At 42.6% G+C, this 18,748-nt stretch overlaps 1 protein-coding gene across 6 annotated transcripts in view; it reads right to left on the bottom strand.

Annotated features, from left to right (window-relative positions):
- The window catches only part of DOCK11 (dedicator of cytokinesis 11), a 191,351-nt gene that overhangs the window by 102,952 nt on the left and 69,651 nt on the right, over positions 1–18,748 (bottom strand). For all 6 annotated transcript variants that reach the window (XR_012026524.1, XR_012026525.1, XM_072817119.1 and 3 more), the window contains exons 11-18: positions 15,265–15,405; positions 13,822–14,034; positions 7,698–7,820; positions 6,160–6,242; positions 3,251–3,373; positions 2,973–3,049; positions 322–506; positions 164–229 (exon numbers count right to left, since the gene is read on the bottom strand). Coding sequence is in view for 4 of the 6 variants with exons in the window: in XM_072817119.1 (XP_072673220.1) it covers positions 164–229; positions 322–506; positions 2,973–3,049; positions 3,251–3,373; positions 6,160–6,242; positions 7,698–7,820; positions 13,822–14,034; positions 15,265–15,405 (1,011 nt within the window). In the remaining 2 variants the exon portion in view is untranslated. The remainder of the gene's footprint in view (positions 1–163; positions 230–321; positions 507–2,972; positions 3,050–3,250; positions 3,374–6,159; positions 6,243–7,697; positions 7,821–13,821; positions 14,035–15,264; positions 15,406–18,748) is intronic.

The following is an 18,748-nucleotide window of genomic DNA, read 5'->3' on the forward strand; positions in this document are numbered from 1 at the left end:
ACAGACTCCTTGGAGCAGGGAGCCTGATATGGGGCTCAATCCCAGGACCCCAGGATGATGACCTGAAATGAAGGCAGATGCCCAACCAACTGAGCACCCAGGTACCCCCCCAAATCTTTATTTTTATACTAAAAGTGTATGCTTATCAGGATCATAAACAAACCTTTAGAGCGCCAGCATCGCTTTCATCTGAATCCCGGAATTCCACGCAGACCGCAATGTTCCTCGCCTAAAAATGATTAATCACTCAACATGAATCCTAAAACTAGAAAATTATAAATAGCACTTTATATCCCAAAATGTATAATTTACACTGCTCACCTTGGCAAATGTTTTCTGGCTATCATATTTTAATTGCAAGGGATATACATACAGATGGTTTTTGTAAATAGTAAATGGATAACAGTATTTTGTCATTTCTGGAAAAAACTCTTCAATCTCCACAGTAATATTTTGACAATTCTTTTCGAAAGGCTTCAGGGGCACATATGAAGAAGTAATACAATCTATACCAGAAGAAAGAAAATAGGCAAAGATAATACAATTTAGCAATCATGAACACATTCCTGCATTTATAAAAATATACATGGACTGCATTCTCAAAGAGTGATTTAACAAACAGAATTCTCAGTGACTGACAAAAAGTCATACAACCACTTTAAGAACCCAGAAGGACAAGATGGCTTAGCCTGGTACTGATTTTAATGGAACCATCCAACCCAGACATGATTGCTAGTTCGTTCTCAATGTTGAGTGATTTGCCAAATATAACACATCATAATTTTGACAAATTTAAACTCTGCAGAGAAATCCATTACATTTTTCCTCCTGTGACTGCAATTTAGCTTTCACTGCAAATTTTTATTGGTATCAGGGAACAGTAAATGTATGCCTCCAATTAGCTCATGGATAGTCACTCTGAAAAAGCTAAGTTGGTGCAGGTGCGATTTGCACCCAAAAAACAAGGCAGGCCTTTGGAAATGACAGATCTTAGGATGGGTTACCAGAATAAATTCAATACTCCTGAAGGTGAAAAGCACAAAGGCTCAGAGAAGTGTGGCGGCCTGGGTTATGGAAGCAGCCACCAGAGCAGAAGTGATTCATACACTGAAGGAGCTGTAACACGACTTGTCCTTGCTGCACAGCGGTATCGATGGAACAGGAAGACCCAGGAAGAGTCATACCTGAGACACTCTGAATACTTATAATAGAACATCTGGAGACACAGAGTATAAAGGCATTCAGAACAAGGGACCGTTCCACTATCCGGAGATAACTACTGTTAGTACTTGGGCATATTCTCTTCTTGTCTCCTTTCTATGCATGTTTTATATAATAACACAAAATTCCTACTGTATATCCAGAACTTGATCTTGGGTTGGGTTTTTGTGGAATTTGTTTTTTGGCATTTTATCTAATGTTTTACTCTGTGAGCTCTTTATAAACATCATTTTTCAGGGCTGCGTAAAGTTTCCTGGTGTGTCATAATGCCTTAACCACACTGAAAGTGATGGACTCTTAGGGTGTTTCCAATCTCCCTCTGATAGAAACAACGCAGAAAAGAACACCAGTATGCATAAGCTCCTATCTACATTTCAAATTATTTCTTTAGGAAAAAATAATCCACTGTACTCTTAGAGGTGTTTCAGCATGTAAACCGGATGCCACTCCCTGGTTTATGATCCTTTAGTGACCTCTTCTTGCACTCAGAATAAAATCCAACCCTTTAAAGGGTTATCATGGTCTATATAATTCCCTGCAGAACTCTTTCTGCTGCATTCCCATCTACAGTGTTCCCATCACACACCACGCTAGAGCCACATTGGCTTCCTCAGGGCTCATACGAACCAAGCTTGCTCCCCCTCATGGTCTTTTGGTAGGCAACACCCTTGGTCTGGAATGTACCATCCCAACCACCATGTGGCAGCTCCTTCTCACTCTTCAGTTCCTGAGCTGGAGCAAGGCTTCCCTTGGCCATTCTTTTTAAAGCAGGCCACCCCCATCCCAGACTCAAAACACTCATCTATCTTATTTACTGTCTGCCACTCCTTCTAGACTTTAATATCCATAATTGTAAAGCTTATTCAGCAAATGAGCAGATAGAATCTCAGAATTGAAATGCCTTAGTTCTGGACATCTGTGGATATCGACTGCCACGCTGTGTTCTCACTCATGACAGGTGATGGTGCCTGGCTAAACCTAGCCAGCATTAGACAGTTTCACTTTAAAGAGTTTTGTAAAAATTTGACAGAGAATCAAAAGCATCTTGCTATTTTAATTTGCACTAGTAGCATTATTACTAAGATTTGGACATTTTTCAAGTGTTTATTTGCCACTCCATTTTATTTCCTGCCAAGTGTCTTTTCTGTCTTCTGTCCATTCTTCATCTGGGATCTTAGATTCTTGTCGTTAGAAAGGAAAAGAAACTCTTCTCCTTTTGGATCCCTTGATGGGACTTATCAAAAGCAAAGAGCAGCAGAAACTGACTAGGGAACACTCACAACAGGCTATATGAGATATGAAACAGCATCTGATAAAATCAACTTAATACCCTTACTAATTTGTAACTATTCATCACACATACTGGACTGAATAGTGTCCCCCAGAACCTCAGAAGGTGACTATACTTGGAAATAGGGTCTTGGCAGGGGCACTGTACCAGCTCAGTTGGAAACAGGGTCTTTGCAGGTGTAATTGGTTATGATTAGGTCACCCCATGAGAGGTAGGCCCTAAATCCAATGACTGGTGAGTCTTTCTTAGAGCCCTGCTGACACGTGGATTTTGACTTCTAGCTTCCAGAACCAGGAGAGATGAGTCTATCACCTTAAGTCACCCAGTTGGTACTAGTTCCTTTCAACAGCTCTAGGAACTTAATACATCATGTAAATCTCAAGAAATACACTGAAAAGATTAAAAAAAACCCTGAGATTCAAACATAGGCCTTGAAGGTTTGGAGCATGTGAGTTCTTACTTGATAAATCCACAGGAACACACTCTACTGTGACGTTGAGCTGCCCAGGAATAACCTGCAATTTGGTCTTCTCTGGCCTAGGTGTAAAATAAGAATATTTGATACTTAAAATTTGTGATTACTGAGTGCACTGGTTACCCTGCATACAAACTTCCAAATGCCTCCAAATCCAAAAATGCCCCCAAAGCATTTGGTTTCTCTCATATATGACTCACATTCACCATTTTAAGCAATTATAATTCATCTATTATATTGATTTACTACAGTGACACACTTACTTCTTGTATTCTGAGAGCAACTTGAGAATGTCTTCATTTGAAAGCTTGCTGCTGTCTTGTTTATACAAAGGAGAAAACCTCCCATCCAGATCCAGAGAACCTTGAATATCTTTGAAAATAGGTCTAAAAGAACAATAGAAATTTTTTTAAAATTCTGAAGTATTGACAAATTATGGCAAACTTAGTGCTGGTGTGTATACAACATGGCAGTACTACTTTGGGAACCCGTTTGGTAAATTCTCACAAAATTAAGCACATATCTACCCTCTGATTCTGCAAGTCCACTCCTAACGAATACGTTATATCCCCAAAAGGAAACGGCCCAGACATTCATCAACAAGTGAATGGATACACAGTGGTGTATTCATACAATGGAATACTACTCAAAATGAAGGGCTGATACATAAAATATTTGGGTGAATCTCAAATCTAGACTGAGCACAAGAAACCTAATGCAAGAGTACACACTGCCTGATTCCATAATAGAAAAAGTCATCTGTAGTGATAACCATCAGATTGGTGGCTGGCTGATGGGAGTGGGATGGCCGACTGGACAGAGGCAGGAGGAAACTTTCTGAAGTGACAGATGTGTTCCAGAACTTGCTTGGAGTGGTAGTCACATGACCAGAAAAAATTGTAAAAATTCAGCAAGCCGGATATATAAAATGCATGCATGTGAATCAAAGGTGAAGCATGTCACAAAGCTGATGACCCTTAAATAAGATTAGGGTCAATTCATACAAAGTCTACAAGATATACGTAGAGTTTCCAAATCTGAATTTGGATCATTCCCAATCCCCCTTCCCCTTCCTCCGTTTTTAAGCAGTTACTTACTGCTAAAATGGGAAGTAATGCACAAGCACCCAACACACGGGAAGCAGCTCTAGCCAAAAACATAATTCCCCCTGGCAGAGCCTCTGAAGATGTGGTTCCAGGCATTAACCACTGTTCCTACTTCTAAGCATACCTCCTTTATTGTCAGTAAATAGGGGTTTATCACACATCTTTAAAATATCCCAGGCAAGCCTTTAGCGTGAGCTGTTGCTGCTGCTGGCAACCAAAACAATTCAGGAAGGAAAGAAAAGAACACAATTCCTCATCAGAATTGAGGATCAGAGCTCCTAGCTTTGAAGGTTTCTCAGTTCTCCTACTGACAAAACAGCACCAAACAGCTACTAGCTTTATGCCTGAATCTCCTTTATCTCAAGGTAGGAATCACAGTACTCATCTCTCAAGAAGGTACACGTGCAGCACTTAAACCACTGCCTGGTACAGGGTCAACACATAGCTATAAATAATAACAGCAGCAACTGACTTCTCAGGCTGGAGCAGCAGTAAGTATGCGTCCACTGACAAGCCATACTCCACCTCCTATAATGCCTAAGTGGACCAACCTCTGCTACTCTTCGCCATTCACCCCACCTTGAGCTTACCCACTGCATCCTTTTGCCTTCTACTTTTTAGCATGTTTTCCAGAAATATCCTAGGATAGCTTTTTGAAGCATAAACCTAGCCAACTCTGAAATAGTGGGCACCGTGTACATAATTCACTACAATTTCTGGTTTTCTGGGTAGGGGGAAGAATTCTATTACCTTAGCAAATAAGCTCTGCTTTTAAAATGCAATAAAATTGTTTTGAACCAATTCGCAAAACAAGGACAGTGTGCCTTTTCATCCACCAACACACGACACATTTTGAAACCGTCCCCAAAATGAAATGATTATAGTGACAGAAGAGTTAATTCACTTAGAATCTCCTACCCTTATGCTACTCCCTACCACCCACTGCACATAATTGACTGAATTATTCAGAACATGGTGCCCTTTCCCCAGAAGTTCCAGTGAGCTGTACAAGCTGTACCACAAACAAGCCAGTGAACGTGTACTTCAAAGGGGGGAGGGCAAGCAAGAAACACATTTTAAGTCATCACTGTATGTACATTTGCAAGAATTGGGAAAAAAAAGGAGTGTAATCTACCATAAGATATGAGCTATACATAATGCCCTTCCACATACACTACTGGTGGAGGCTTTCCTGCATTTGTCATCGGAAAGCAGGTCTATTAATTAATGACCCACTCGCACTTACCCACTGCATTCTTTTGCCTTCTACTTTTTAGCATGTTTTCCAGAAATATCCTAGGATAGCTTTTTGAAGCATAAACCTAGCCAACTCTGAAATAGTGGGCACCGTGTACATAATTCACTACAATTTCAGGTTTTCGGGGTAGGGGGGAGAATTCCATTACCTTAGCAAATAAGCTCTGCTTTTAAAATGCAATAAAATTAAGTGGTGTCAGTCAGATCAGTAACCGAAGCCAAAGAAAATTTCCCTGAAGCACTACACGTATGAAGAAATGAAAGGTTCTTTGACGCACAGCAAATTTTAAGAGAAAGGATTCTTACATCCTGTTGCAGATTTCACATTTGCGCCCTCCCACCAAAGTTCCTATGTGGAAGTCCAAACACCTAGGTGATCGGATTAGGAGGAGGGGTGGGGCTGATTAGGTCAGAAGGGTGGAGCCCTCATGAATGGGATTGGCAACCGCAGAAGAGGCCAGAGAACAGGCTCACTTCCTTTCAGCTCCTAGAAGATAAAGGAGCAGCCAAGGTGTCTGCACCTTGAAAGAGCCTTCCCACCAGAACCTGGCCATACTGGCACCCCGATCTCGGACTCCCAGCCTCCAGCCCTGTGAGAGAGAAATGTTGTTTGCTGTTGAAGCCTCCCCCTCCCCCCAGTCTATAGCACTTGGTTACAGCGGCCCGCATGCACCCGGACACATGCCACATGGTCCCAAGATATAACTGGCTTGTCGGAGACCGCCTGCTAAATGCTGCCTGCAAGGACGACAACCCCGAACTTTATACATGAGAGCAAACAGAAAGGTCAGGATTGTATCTGTACGAACCTGGCAGCCCAAGCAAAGGGCATTCTGTATTGTCCGAGGCGGCTACACACTTGCCTTGCTGTCCTGTGCACCTTCTGGGCCGTCTACAGTCAGAAATAAGAAGACATGCTCATATTTGTTCGAATGACCAGAGGCTCACCATGCAAAATGGTTTCCCCCCACTTACCGATGTAAAACCTCAAAGTCCAGCAGAAGATATAAAGAAAGAGCTGCCAGTAAAAACATGACACACATCAGCTACCCGCTTTCCAAGACCAAAGCCTTCTTAAAATTTTTGTGTTTTCTCATCAACAGAATCTTCATCAAGGTTTCAAGAGATGGGCAAGAAGAGGTATGGGGCACGTTTTGTACCAAAGACCCCTACTGGGAAAACTGTGAGCAGTTTTAATGTGTATTTCCTGTCACACACAAGCAAGCACTCGTTATTCTTGGGAGAAGTTTGTTCTGAATACAGTTGACCTTTTTACTCCCAAGATAAAAAGTCAAGTGACCAAGAGTCAATGCAATTAGTTTAGTTGGGCAAGGAGCTGCTCTTTGCACAGGGACTAGGAGCGGACAAGATTAACAGCCCAGAGAGTCTAAACTGGCTGTGAGAGGCTGGCTGGATGCTTGGCCGGAGGGATGCAGAATGCTAAAGGCTCTTATCTATATCGTTGAGACTTTTCTCTCCCACGCAAATTAGTCACATGTCTCCTCCACATCTTTCGCTCAATAAACACTATTTGGACACATAACTAAATGCCACCTACAACAGACTGACTCCTCATAAGTACTCAGTAGCTGGAGTGCTGCTAATGAACTGTGCCACGCATGCTTTCTCTCTGGGCCTCTGATTTCTCATTTATAAAATGAGAGGAGAGGACCAGGTCACTATTTGCAGAAGTCTGAATTTCATGATCCAGAAACGTGGATGGTTATATGGGTGGCTGACTTTTTGCACGTTGCCATCCGAAGCGCTTGAACAGGAAACGCAGTTGCTACTATGTCATACACCAACATTTCAGAAAGACACACAGGCGAAATGTTCAAAAGGTAAGAAGCACAAAAATCTATCAGAATAAAGGATGGCCCCTCGAATTGAGTACATTTAGCCCCTTGAATCGCTCATTCTCTTGTCTTTCTTCTCTTATCATGGACAGGAAGAAATTTGAGTGTAGACTGGCATTTGGGAATGGCAGGGCTGGACCTCCCAGCTCTGACATTCTAGGGCTGGATGTAAGGGCTGGAAATAAAGAGTAGCTATTGCCAAGGATACAGTGTCAATGAACAGATGTCGCCTAAAAGCCTTTAGCTCTTATTTTGATAAGCAAGCAGAAATCAGGCTGTCGTGTAAACAGAACGTAAATGAAAAGGGGGGGGGGGAGTTGTGCTCAAGCTGTAGCCCGCATACTCACATAGCACACAGTATTTTCTGAATATACTCCAGGCTGAGAGCATAACGCTCTTCGGAGGGGTATATTAACAGTACCATTTAAAATGTCAGTAAAAGGCCAATTTTACATTAAGCCAAAAGATTCACAAATGAGTTTTATAAATACCTTCGCTGGGTCTGAATTTTTGATGTAGGGTTCGGCACAATGCGCGATGTTTCCCTGGAGTACCTTTTCAATTCTTGCAACCAGGAAAATTTCAGGATGTGGATTCGTCACTGAGAAAATTCCCTGGGGGAAAAAATCACTTCCGTTAGACATTTCTAGATGACTTCATACATACAGTTGCGTGGTTAACGATTCCTAGTAGTGTGTTTAGCATCAAATGCTGACATCCAACACAGGGTTGCATCCAGGATCCTGAAAATAGATGGCCTCTGCTTTCATATAGTTTCTAAAACTCCTGATGCTTCTTTCCAAAGAGATTTTCTATTTTGTCCCCAACTTCACATCTATTAGTCCCTGAGGTACAGCTTGGCCTCTTCTGTTCAGCTGTGTCTGCAAGGTGCATTTTTCAGCCTGATTAATACAACGTGTATTGTTCGGCTTCCTTAGCATGTGCTGAAATGGTGTGCATCTTTCCAGTGGGACCAGACGTGCATTTTCAAATGTAGCTGCGTGCAACTCCAGAGCAATTTGCTCACGATTAATACTAATTGCAGCTAAGAGGAAGAAAACACTTTACTGCAGTTTAAGAGCTCCTGCGCTTTCAAGGTGGGGACAAAGGATCCAAAATTTGTTTTTTTCCTGCACACTCTGCTTAAGGGTGACTAACGTAGATGCAACCGAAGTTACATGTTTCCTCTGAATGCATGTGAAATAGCCATGTCATCCCCCGTCCAGTTCCTTCCCAAATAGAATATCTTCCAAAGAGCCTGTTAGTTGGTTATATCTGTTGTTTAAAGGAGCACCACACAAATGAATTCAAATGGAAAAATCCATCATTGGGACTCTACCAAGTTTTATTTTTCTCCTTTGGTATATTATCAACTGTGTTAAGATCGTGCGTTCCAGTTTTCAAAACATTTCAGACATTATCTCATCTGCTCTGGAGCAAACGTTTCACAGCATACAGAAAGGAAGAGAACTCGGTGTGAGACCCCAAATAATCCCCCCCCCCCAGAAGCCAACAGCTTGCAAGGATCCCTCAGCATGGCTGATTCACCGTGGAATTCCTGAGCAGTGAGCAGGGAAGGAAGTGGTTAAAAACTGCTCTGGAGTTAAAATTTCCTGGGTTCAAAAACTGGCTTCACCATTTATGGGGTGGAGGCAAGTCCCTTCCTGTATCTACACCTTAGTTTCTCATCTAAGAAATGGGGATGATGACAGTAATAGCTATCCCGAAGACTTCCTGTATGGATTCCATGTACTGCACACTAGGTACCGAGTTATTACTTGAGGGGCCCAAAGCACTGCAAGGCCACAGGACCTGATTTCTGGTATTACCAGGGACATACTGCTCGAGTGATGAGATGCACCTGGCAGCCAGGCCCTTGCTGACCATGCAGAAGGTATGCTGAGCAGTGCACTGTAAGTACACTCGCACACCTCCTGTCACCTAACTGTCCTAGATGGGTTCTGTGCATTATCTTCCTTTGTCTCGAATGTGAGCACTACAACATACCCCTTTTACAGATGAAGAAATCAAGCTTACAGAAGTTTACACACTGAGTGGATGAAGGAGCACAGCCAGGGCTTCTGGACTATGCATACAGGCCATGCTATGCTGCCTCTCAGCCCTGAGGCCCACACACCCGACATCTTACACGATGAGGCTGGATGAGAACAGCAGTACTGATTTTTGCTACAGCTAACGTTCACTGAGCACCGACTGTTCTCTCCTTTCCCAGTACTCTGAGCATTTCCCCACAGTGATGCCAGTAATGAATATTGTAATTTTGAAAACTCTGACAATGACTAAGAGCAAGGTGCTTTTCGCTTGGTTATCTGTGATCACCATTACTGCCGCTCTACTGCTGGCCACGTCGGAATGAGCACACATGGCAGCCTACTGCCGGGCCAAGTGCTTTCTGGGGATGGCATACCTTGTCTGAGCCTTACAGCTGGCCCTGGATGCAGGTACTATCGTTTCCTCCCGTTTATAGATGAGGATGCTGAGCACAGAATTGTTCATTTCTTTTAATGACCAGGGATTCCCGTGTATACAAGGAGGACACTATCTGGGCTGTTCTGCCTTTTGTCCCAGTCAGCTTCTAGCACTCTCCCTGTCCCCAGAACACAGAAGGGTAGGTAGCCAGAGAGCACCTGGGAATCCCCATGTGTGCTGGGAACTTGGCCCTTGTAGACAAGGCCTCTGGCCCGGTCATCCTTTCCCACCTAGGAGGCACGGATGCAGCTGCTCCCAATGCCAGGGTAACTCTTACCCACTTCACTGTCTCTCTCCCTCTGAAGAATGAGGGAAGCCCCCTCATCCCAGTACCCAGCACTTACATAGCCCACAGCATGGCAGGGCTTTGTGAGGAGACTCTGTACTCTTTCACCAGGCCAACAACTACTACCCCATTGGGGAGCCCACAGAGCCACAAGGAGGCAGACCCCCAAGAGTCAGCATCTCCCCCACAATCCCAACCCAAAGTCAATCAGGTCTGACCTTGGGAGACACAGGGGCCTGAGCTCCGTCAGGGCATCTGGGAAGAAAGTGCCAGGCAGCTGAGAATAAAGTGACTGGCCACAGTGACTACTTGATGTCAGGGAGGCAAAACGACTCGATGGACCCAACTCCCTCCTTTTCCTGTGGTCACCAGGTTGTTATTCAGGAAGCCACTGGAGAGAAAGACTCCCATGAACAGATGGGGTTACAAGATGATAAAGCCATCCAAAGTTACTGCCCATCAGGTCACCTTCCCACCCCACATCTATTCTTCTCAGGCTTCTCTCAAGCCCCACATCTTCTGTGCAGCCTTCGAAGTTAACTCCTGCCCCCCTACAGGCTCCCTTGCATTCCAAACACCTCCACTAAAATTGCGTTATAGGCTGCAGCACTTAATTACAGTCTGCCAGCCATTGTTGATTGAGGTCTTTCCAACAGACCCAGGTTCCAATCCTGCTGTCACTGCTATGGGCTGTGTAATGGTGGGAGGCTTCTGTCACCTCCCAATCTGCCCTTTCTTCCCCTCTGAAACAGCCATGAGTACACTATTTCTAAGACCATGACGATCACTTGCGATGCCGATGGAAAATTCTGGCATACCGGAGATACTGGAAAAAAAAAAAAAAAACTGTTGATTTTCTTCCTGACGTAGATTACAAGTGGGATGATGCCCATGACCACAACTTAAACTCCATGCCTTGAACATACAGCTAAGTACATTGAAGAGATAAAGTAAATACATCATCCGCTTAAAAGGGCTTATTTGATATGGTGCAGGATATTTTCCACACAATTCAGTGGCAGGTTCTCAAATACTTTTACACTATACTTGCTCAATCTCTTTTAGAAGCATATGCCATAGGGCGCCTGGGTGGTTCAGATGTTGAGCTCTTGCCTTCAGCTCAGGGCATGATCCCAGGGTCCTGGGATCCAGCCCCGCATCAGGTTCCTTGCAGGGAGCCTGCTTCTCCCTCTGCCTATGTCTCTGCCTCTCTCTCTGTGTCTCTCATGAATAAATAAAATCTTAAAAAAAAAAAAAAGGAAGAAGCATATGCCATAGTAGTGAATGTTCACACAGGTGACAAATATAATCTATCTGAGTAACAAACTACAAGGCAACATAAAGCCACCACAGATCCATAGTCCAAAGAGGGGAATAACTGTACATGCAAAGTCTTCTCCCACCATCCACAGCAATCTGTACCAATGAGCAAAATCCTGAACCCAGAAAATCCCAATGCTCGGTACTTATTCTAAGGAGATAACAAGTGAGTTAACATGCACGCACAACGATGTCCAATGCAGTGTTATGATATCCCCAAACTACAAATATCTCGATTAGCTAAGTTGATGAAATACTGCATTAGCCTTTAAGAATATAGTCCAGAGGGATCCCTGGGTGGTGCAGCGGTTTGGCGCCTGCCTTTGGCCCAGGGCGCGATCCTGGAGACCCGGGATCGAATCCCACGTCCGGCTCCTGGTGCATGGAGCCTGCTTCTCCCTCTGCCTGTGTCTCTGCCTCTCTCTCTCTCTCTCTCTCTCTCTATCATAAATAAAATAAAAATTAAAAAAAAGAATATAGTCCAGAGATACTGGTGTAGAATAAACATGATATTAAGTAAATACAGTAGGTATAAAACAGCATGACTAGAATCTGGTTTGTATAAAAATGTACATAAGATTGGGACGCCTGGGTGGCCCAGTGGTTGAGCATCTGCCTTTGGCTCAGGGCATGATCCTAGGGTCCTGGGATCGAGTCCTGCATCAGGCTCCCCACAAGGAGCCTGCTTCTCCCTCTGCCTATGTCTCTACCTCTCTGTATCTCTAATGAATAAATAAAATCATTTTTAAAAAAGAATATATAGAAGATCTATGTATGTATATATAAAATACATATTATATATATATATTTACAGAGTGGTCTAGAAAGATGGTCGTCAAAATGTTGACAGTAATTGTCTACAGGGGCGGTGACTTTCTATGCTTTATGCTTTTTGTATTGTTTGAATTTTCTACATGGTAATATATTTATCTTCATAATTGGGAAAAAAGGAATCATGTTTTTATTTAGGGAAAGATAAATCTCCTTGCAACATGAGTTGCTTTGTTCTTGTGCTTCTTTCAACTTTAAATTCTATGCCACAGTCTAGCTTCCTTTCAGTTGCAAAAGTCAAGAAGGGAGACCCTCAATTCTGTTCGGCCTAACCTCTCACAGCCTGCCTGTCTGGTCAGAGGTCAAAATGCCAGGGAAGTGTCAGGCTCCTTCTAAAGGGGCTTCTTTGCACCAGACAGGAGAGAATGCAGCATCACATATGTGACATAAGCCGTTCCCTCCCACTGCTTTTCACTCAGAACTCCTTGTATAAAGAGCCTTTATGCTCGATTAAAACTACCTATTCATGTAGGGTCAGCATCAATGCCGCCTGCTCACAAATGAAGCTCCCAAAACATGGGAGATTTAGCTCTGGGGCATCTACCACTTGGCCACTGACAGAAACGATTTCTGGAGGCATTTGATCGTCATTGTAGAACTTTTTGCTATGGGGGTTTGGCTGGCCAGGAATCTGAAGGACATTGACCCAATGGCACCTCAGCCAGGAGTATAACCAAACAGACACATGGAACTCTTGTACCGTACTCTAACCTTCCAAAAACAGAGCCTCCAACCCATGACCATCACAAGCCTTGCCCTGATGGTGGCTGAAGTTTCATTCAGCCAGGCACCTCCCTTTTCCCTGTCCTACCTCATTTACTTTTCTTCCTTGAGTCCACTCAGAACTCCATTCTCTGGTCAGCAGTCAGCTTCAGCTAAAGTGCTGTCCTCTGTTCTGTAAAGTTCTGTACATAGCTCCTAGTTTCTGCAAGGGCTGATTTTTGCTCTTATGCTAAGGAAAAATCTAAAGGCATTTTAACCAATGATCTAAAACTGAAGGCTGCACACCAAGACAAAAACCCAAACCAAGTTACCAACTCCTAATGGGAGCTGGGAACTAGGGATGGGAGGCTATTGCTGGGTCCATTTATTTTTAAAGGATTTATTTATTTATTTATTTATTTATTTATTTATTTATTTATTTATTTATTTAATTTATGAGAAGGGGAGTGAGATAGAGATCATAAGGGGGGGGGTAGGGCAGAAGGAGAAGTAGGCTACCCACTGAGCAGGGAGCCTGATGCTGGGCTTGATCCCAGGACCCTAGGGTCACAAAGTGAGCTGAAGGCAGATGCTCAACTGAATGAGCCCCACCCCACCCAGGTACCCCTGCAGGATCCATTTTTTTCTTGGAAGAAACAAGCCTTTCAGGGACCTCCTGCCTTGCTCACAAGTACACACGTGAGTGTGGAAGTGTGCCTGCATATGTCTGTGTGACCTGCCTTCCAGCTCACAAAATCCTTGCTCTAAGACTCACATCATGGCCCCACCGAGAATGTTACTTTGCCGAGCATCACTGGCCTGTGCTGGTGTCCGTTCTGTCCCTCCTCCTCCAGTGCCCAGCAGCAAGACACCTGGACACAGAGCCGATGAGAGACAGAATGCCCGGGGAGACGTCGGGCTGTATGGATGAGATAACCCAAGGGTGTTTGGTTTCTTGCTCAGAAGGCGACAAGATGACTCTTTACCTGCTTTATGTAGCGTAACTGAGACTCAGCAATTCCATGAATAAAAGACTCTGGGGACGAGCTTTTCGAGTTTCCGTCACTGGCCAGCTGGGCCGAGGCGCCCCACAGCATTTCACGGACAGATGGGGGATTCAGGTCGATGTGGAAGTCAGCTGAAATCTTGCAATTGTTCTTTACATCAAATAAGGCAAGATTGATAAAGAAGGGCTCAACCTGGGAATGAAAACAAATGACATCTGGAAACGGAGACTTTTGGGGGGGGAGGGGCAGCAAGGGGGGAGGGAGAGGGACAAAAATGATCAAATTAATGTTTTCATTTTCCAAGTTTCTGCCGCTGCGGTTCCTTCCTTTCGGAGTATGACATTTAGCTAGAATGCCTTAGGGCTCATTTGCATGTAAAAGAGCGTACTGTAAAATAACACACACTCAAATGTTCGCTTTTGTCAGGTATGAAGAATTTTCCCAGTTATGCTTTTTTTTTAATGAGTAGGAATCAGAAGGCACAGTTAAAGAACACCAATTGTCCTATAAATAAAATGCAACTCCCTGTAGGTTTCCTGAAATCACAAAAATAAATAATAATAATAATAATAATAATAATAATGCTGATATTATGGAATAGAAGTAAATCTTCCCTTTGCTATGGCTCAGTTTACTAGATTATACGTTTAATAGGAGCTAATATCAGTCAACATCAAATTACTTGACAAAGCTCTGCCTCATCAGCAGTTTCGGAAGACATGGTTCCTCCTCCCTACAGATGGCACTTGAAAGCTGGTCACAAAGAGAAATCTCATGCCAAATGGCATAAAGGTTAACCCTTTCCATGCAGGGAGTCTGCTAGCACAGTTTAGCTACTTGGGGAGAGAATAAATCATCAATGTGGGTATCCACCAAAGACAAAATCAGCACCAAAAGAGAAAGATGAACCTAAAATGCAGTCTCTTCGGCGATTTCACATTTATAGTTTCAAGTGTTTCTGAGTAACTCAAATGATCCGTGACAACTCATAATTTGAATTTTCCGTGAAGAACAAAATGAGTTTGTTCTATGAGAAGGAGTGGGCCTGGCGGGCTGCACGGCATCCGTGTCCCTGCCCGGTTTTGGTGTTCCTTATTCATTGTGATGAGCCAATCTCACAGAAGAAGTCATATTCTTTGGCAAAATTAGCAACTTGGAAAATTGTGCAGGTTCAGGGGACATGGCCCTTTTGAATGTCAAGGGCCTACTCTGCCACTTTGAATAGGTTAATAGGTTCATGAATCCTCTCAAGATGAAAACATATTCATATTTTGGCAAAAGAAAAGCATGTATGAAATGTCTTCCTGCCAAATTTATCATGGCACGTAGCAATGGAATTTTGTAAATTACTTCTAGTGATAAAAAAGAAAAGCATTTCCTTAATGCACTGGTTTAAGAGGTGGAAGGAAAAGTCATACATACATTTGTGAGTGGTCCTTTTGCATTGTCTCCAACTTGACCCAAGATATTGAAAGTTAAATCATGGCAATTCACCAGAAAACGTTTATTGCACTTTTCTTCAAATGGCTTTATATCAGGTTCAATTCCTGAAAAGTCCAACCTCTGTAAAACAGATGATAATAAATCATTTCCAGAAAAATAGGATTCATATTAATATAGGTCTATAAGTAAAAACTGCAGAATCTGACAGTTCTCTATCCATTCCTCATTTGAATCCTTGTTTTCATTCAATAAGTCATTCTAGAGCTTACACCAAGGCTCAAACACTGACAGAAAAACCCTAGAGGGAAATGATAAGACTCTGATCTAAGGCATTGGAAAAGTCATAAGTCTGCATCATGGCCTACAAAGCCTTATATGACATGAGTCCCTACCTCCCTCAACTCCTCTGACCTCATCTCCCACCACTCTTGCCTCCCCTCCAGCCCCACTCTCTGTTCCAGTCACACTAGCCTCCTTGGTTATTTCTCCAACATGCCAAGTACACTCCCGACTCAGGACCTTTGCACTTGATGTTCTAGGAGACAGATGCATGGCTTACTCCCTCATTTCATTCAGGTCTCCGATCAACTGGCATTTCCTCAGAGACCTTCCTTAACTCCATAAGGGGACTGCACTCTGACAGTGTCTACTCCCTTTCCTTGATTTAAGTCTTCTAACATGACCCTCTCATACATCCTTCATTGCTATCAGCCTTCTCCACAAAATACATGTTCCAGTATGGTATAGATTTCGTCTTTATGAGGTGTGCAGGAGGCAAAACGGCCGTGAATGGACATGAGAGGTATCAAGAATAACACGATGGTCTCTAACTTAGATAATCTGACAATTCGACTGTGGTTTTATGAACTCAGTTGCAAGATACAAAGGCAGAGCAGATATGGAGGAGGGTGAGTGGAGATGGCAAGCTCAGTTCAGGATGTGTCCAGTTTGAGGTGAGATTACTAAGTGGCTGGGAAAACAGCAGAGGTCTGGGTTGATGATCTGAATTCGGGAGTTGGCGGGAACTGGACCCTGGGGACCACCTACATTTAAATGATGAACAGAGGGAGAGGCATCTGCTTCAAAAAGTGATAAATACTGAGCTCAGCTTCTAACAGAGCTGGGGGATGTACCCTGATGGCCACAAATATATTTTTTTAAATTCTTGGTATTTCTAAATTTTTTTCTTAGGTTTTAAAAACAGATATTGGGAGTCAAGGATTCCTCTCAGCAAGGGAGGAATGTGTCCCTCCTCAAGGAAACTCCCAAAATCCTCCTCCTCGGCTTACACAGTTCAGGCAATCTGAGTTCATCCGTTCATTCTGAATATGGGAAAAGATTTTATGTTTTGTTCACAAATGGGAGGAAAAGTATAGATTGTGGGACAACTTACTGTACTTTAAGACCTCAGACAAGGCAGCCGGGAAATGATTAGGTGAATCTGAGTTGAATATACTGCCAATATGGAAAACTCAAGCCAAGAAACACAAGAATTTTTCTCAATTGCCTAAGTAATTCAAGCCAAAACAGGTATTGTGCCGGAAGAGTCTCGGATAATTATAGCTGTTCTGACCTAGCCTGCATCACTGTCAAAATCCTCCTTATGGGGGCCTAAGTATAATATTCATACCTGAAAGCACCATTCCCCCCACCCCGAGTCTATTTATCTACAAACCGAATACAAATGTGTGGGCCGAGACAGCTCCCTCTTGAACACTTATCTGTGGAGCCAGCAGAGGCAAGTCATTGCCATGGAGATCAATTCTAATTTCTGCCCATTTATCTGCTCTCCTTTCTATCTTATTCAGACAGTGGAATGTGAAGAGAAACTGGACCTAAACCACTCCAGCCCCCTAATCCTTCCTCTTCTGATGCCTGTGAGTAGGGATGCTGGGACACAGGGCCTGCCTCAGTAGTTCTGAGTTGGAGCCATCCCCTCTGGTCAGCCAGCATCTCCTTATTCTCTACAGTCAGTTGTAGAGAAATCTCTCTAAGCATCATACTGTGGTCAAAAGAGAAGGCTGATACATCCAAGGATAGCATTTTACTTAGAAAAGAGACTCAACACATACAGCCGAGATTTCTCCATGAAGACATCACCTTCCAGAATCAACATTAAATTCAACTGTCCTGTGCTTAAAAGTTTCATCAGGACTGTGAATTCTTCACTAGCTGTTGTAGCTCACTGATAACTGATTTTATGTTTGAGTTCAGTTCCATGACCACAAAAACACTACACCACAAATTTTTTTAAAGACACTGGATTGAGTTTCAACCACAGTCAATTGGCTTCTTTGTATACAATGAAAGAGCCTCACATGTCCAATTAGAGCCCAATCATGGGGGATATGGGGGGGAATGCTCTATAAAAGGCTCAGACTTGCTTGGAACAAGGAGCTTTCTCCTTGTTTCTAAGATAATTAGTATCTTAGAACTAACACTCTCAAGGCCTGCTATACTCCTTTTTTTTAATCCCATAACTTACACAAACAATATCATACTGCTATGAGAAAAAAGTGGGAGTTAAAACTTTTTTTTAAGTTTTTCCCCCAAATAATTTTATTTTCTTATTTGGTATTTTTATTAAAGAAAAATGTCTGTATTATATAAAGACTATCTACTTTCCCATTTCAAATAAAAAAAACTTAATTAGAAAACCATTCAAAGCAGAAAGAAGAAACAAAATCAGTCTTCCCCCAATTATATGTTTACGACCTATTTTCACAGAGAAAAAAAAAACATAATGCTTATATAATGCAAACTTTTCTATTTCAAAAAAAAGATCCCAGAATTTTATTTATAAATCTCATGGAGAAAAAAAGTGGGTAAAAATTCATCTTTCCCCAAATAATTTCATTTTCTCATAAAATATGTTAAGAAAAGTATGTGTGATATTTCCATGCTGTTGAATTTTTCCATTTAAACAAATCAGCAACTCGATCAGAAAATATGGAATTAAATATGAACTGCATATATCTTAGGTACAAAGAGTGCCTCACTCTCACGAAAGAGGTTGAGAAACACAAATGTACATAAGCCTGCACTTCCTTGCACCACTTTCCACTTAAAGTGAGATTAACCCAGACGTGAACATTACCCAGTTCCAAAGCCTCATCAGGAGTGGAAAATAAACTACATTTCTCATATGACTCGGTGTTCTTTACACTGCAGATATTTGCTGCTACTAGACCACACTTGTATTTAAAGGGTTAAAAGTGCAGGAACCAAGTTTAAAGGGTCTTTAATTTATTTCTTTTGAGGAGTGAGATGGAGTGAAAAGAAAAATAGGGAATGGAGGGGAAAACTGTGTATTCAACCTCAAACTATTTGCATATGTGACAGTCCCCTTGAGGGAAGTCAGTTAAGTTTCGTGTTCAAAGTGAACACGACAAATATAAAGCAATAGGTATCACCACCCAGTGGTACAAAATCAGTGATTTCAACATTTCACAGATGTTGTTTA

Source organism: Canis lupus, chromosome X (genome assembly GCF_048164855.1).
Source record: "Canis lupus baileyi chromosome X, mCanLup2.hap1, whole genome shotgun sequence".
In the NCBI taxonomy this organism is placed as follows: domain Eukaryota; kingdom Metazoa; phylum Chordata; class Mammalia; order Carnivora; family Canidae; genus Canis; species Canis lupus.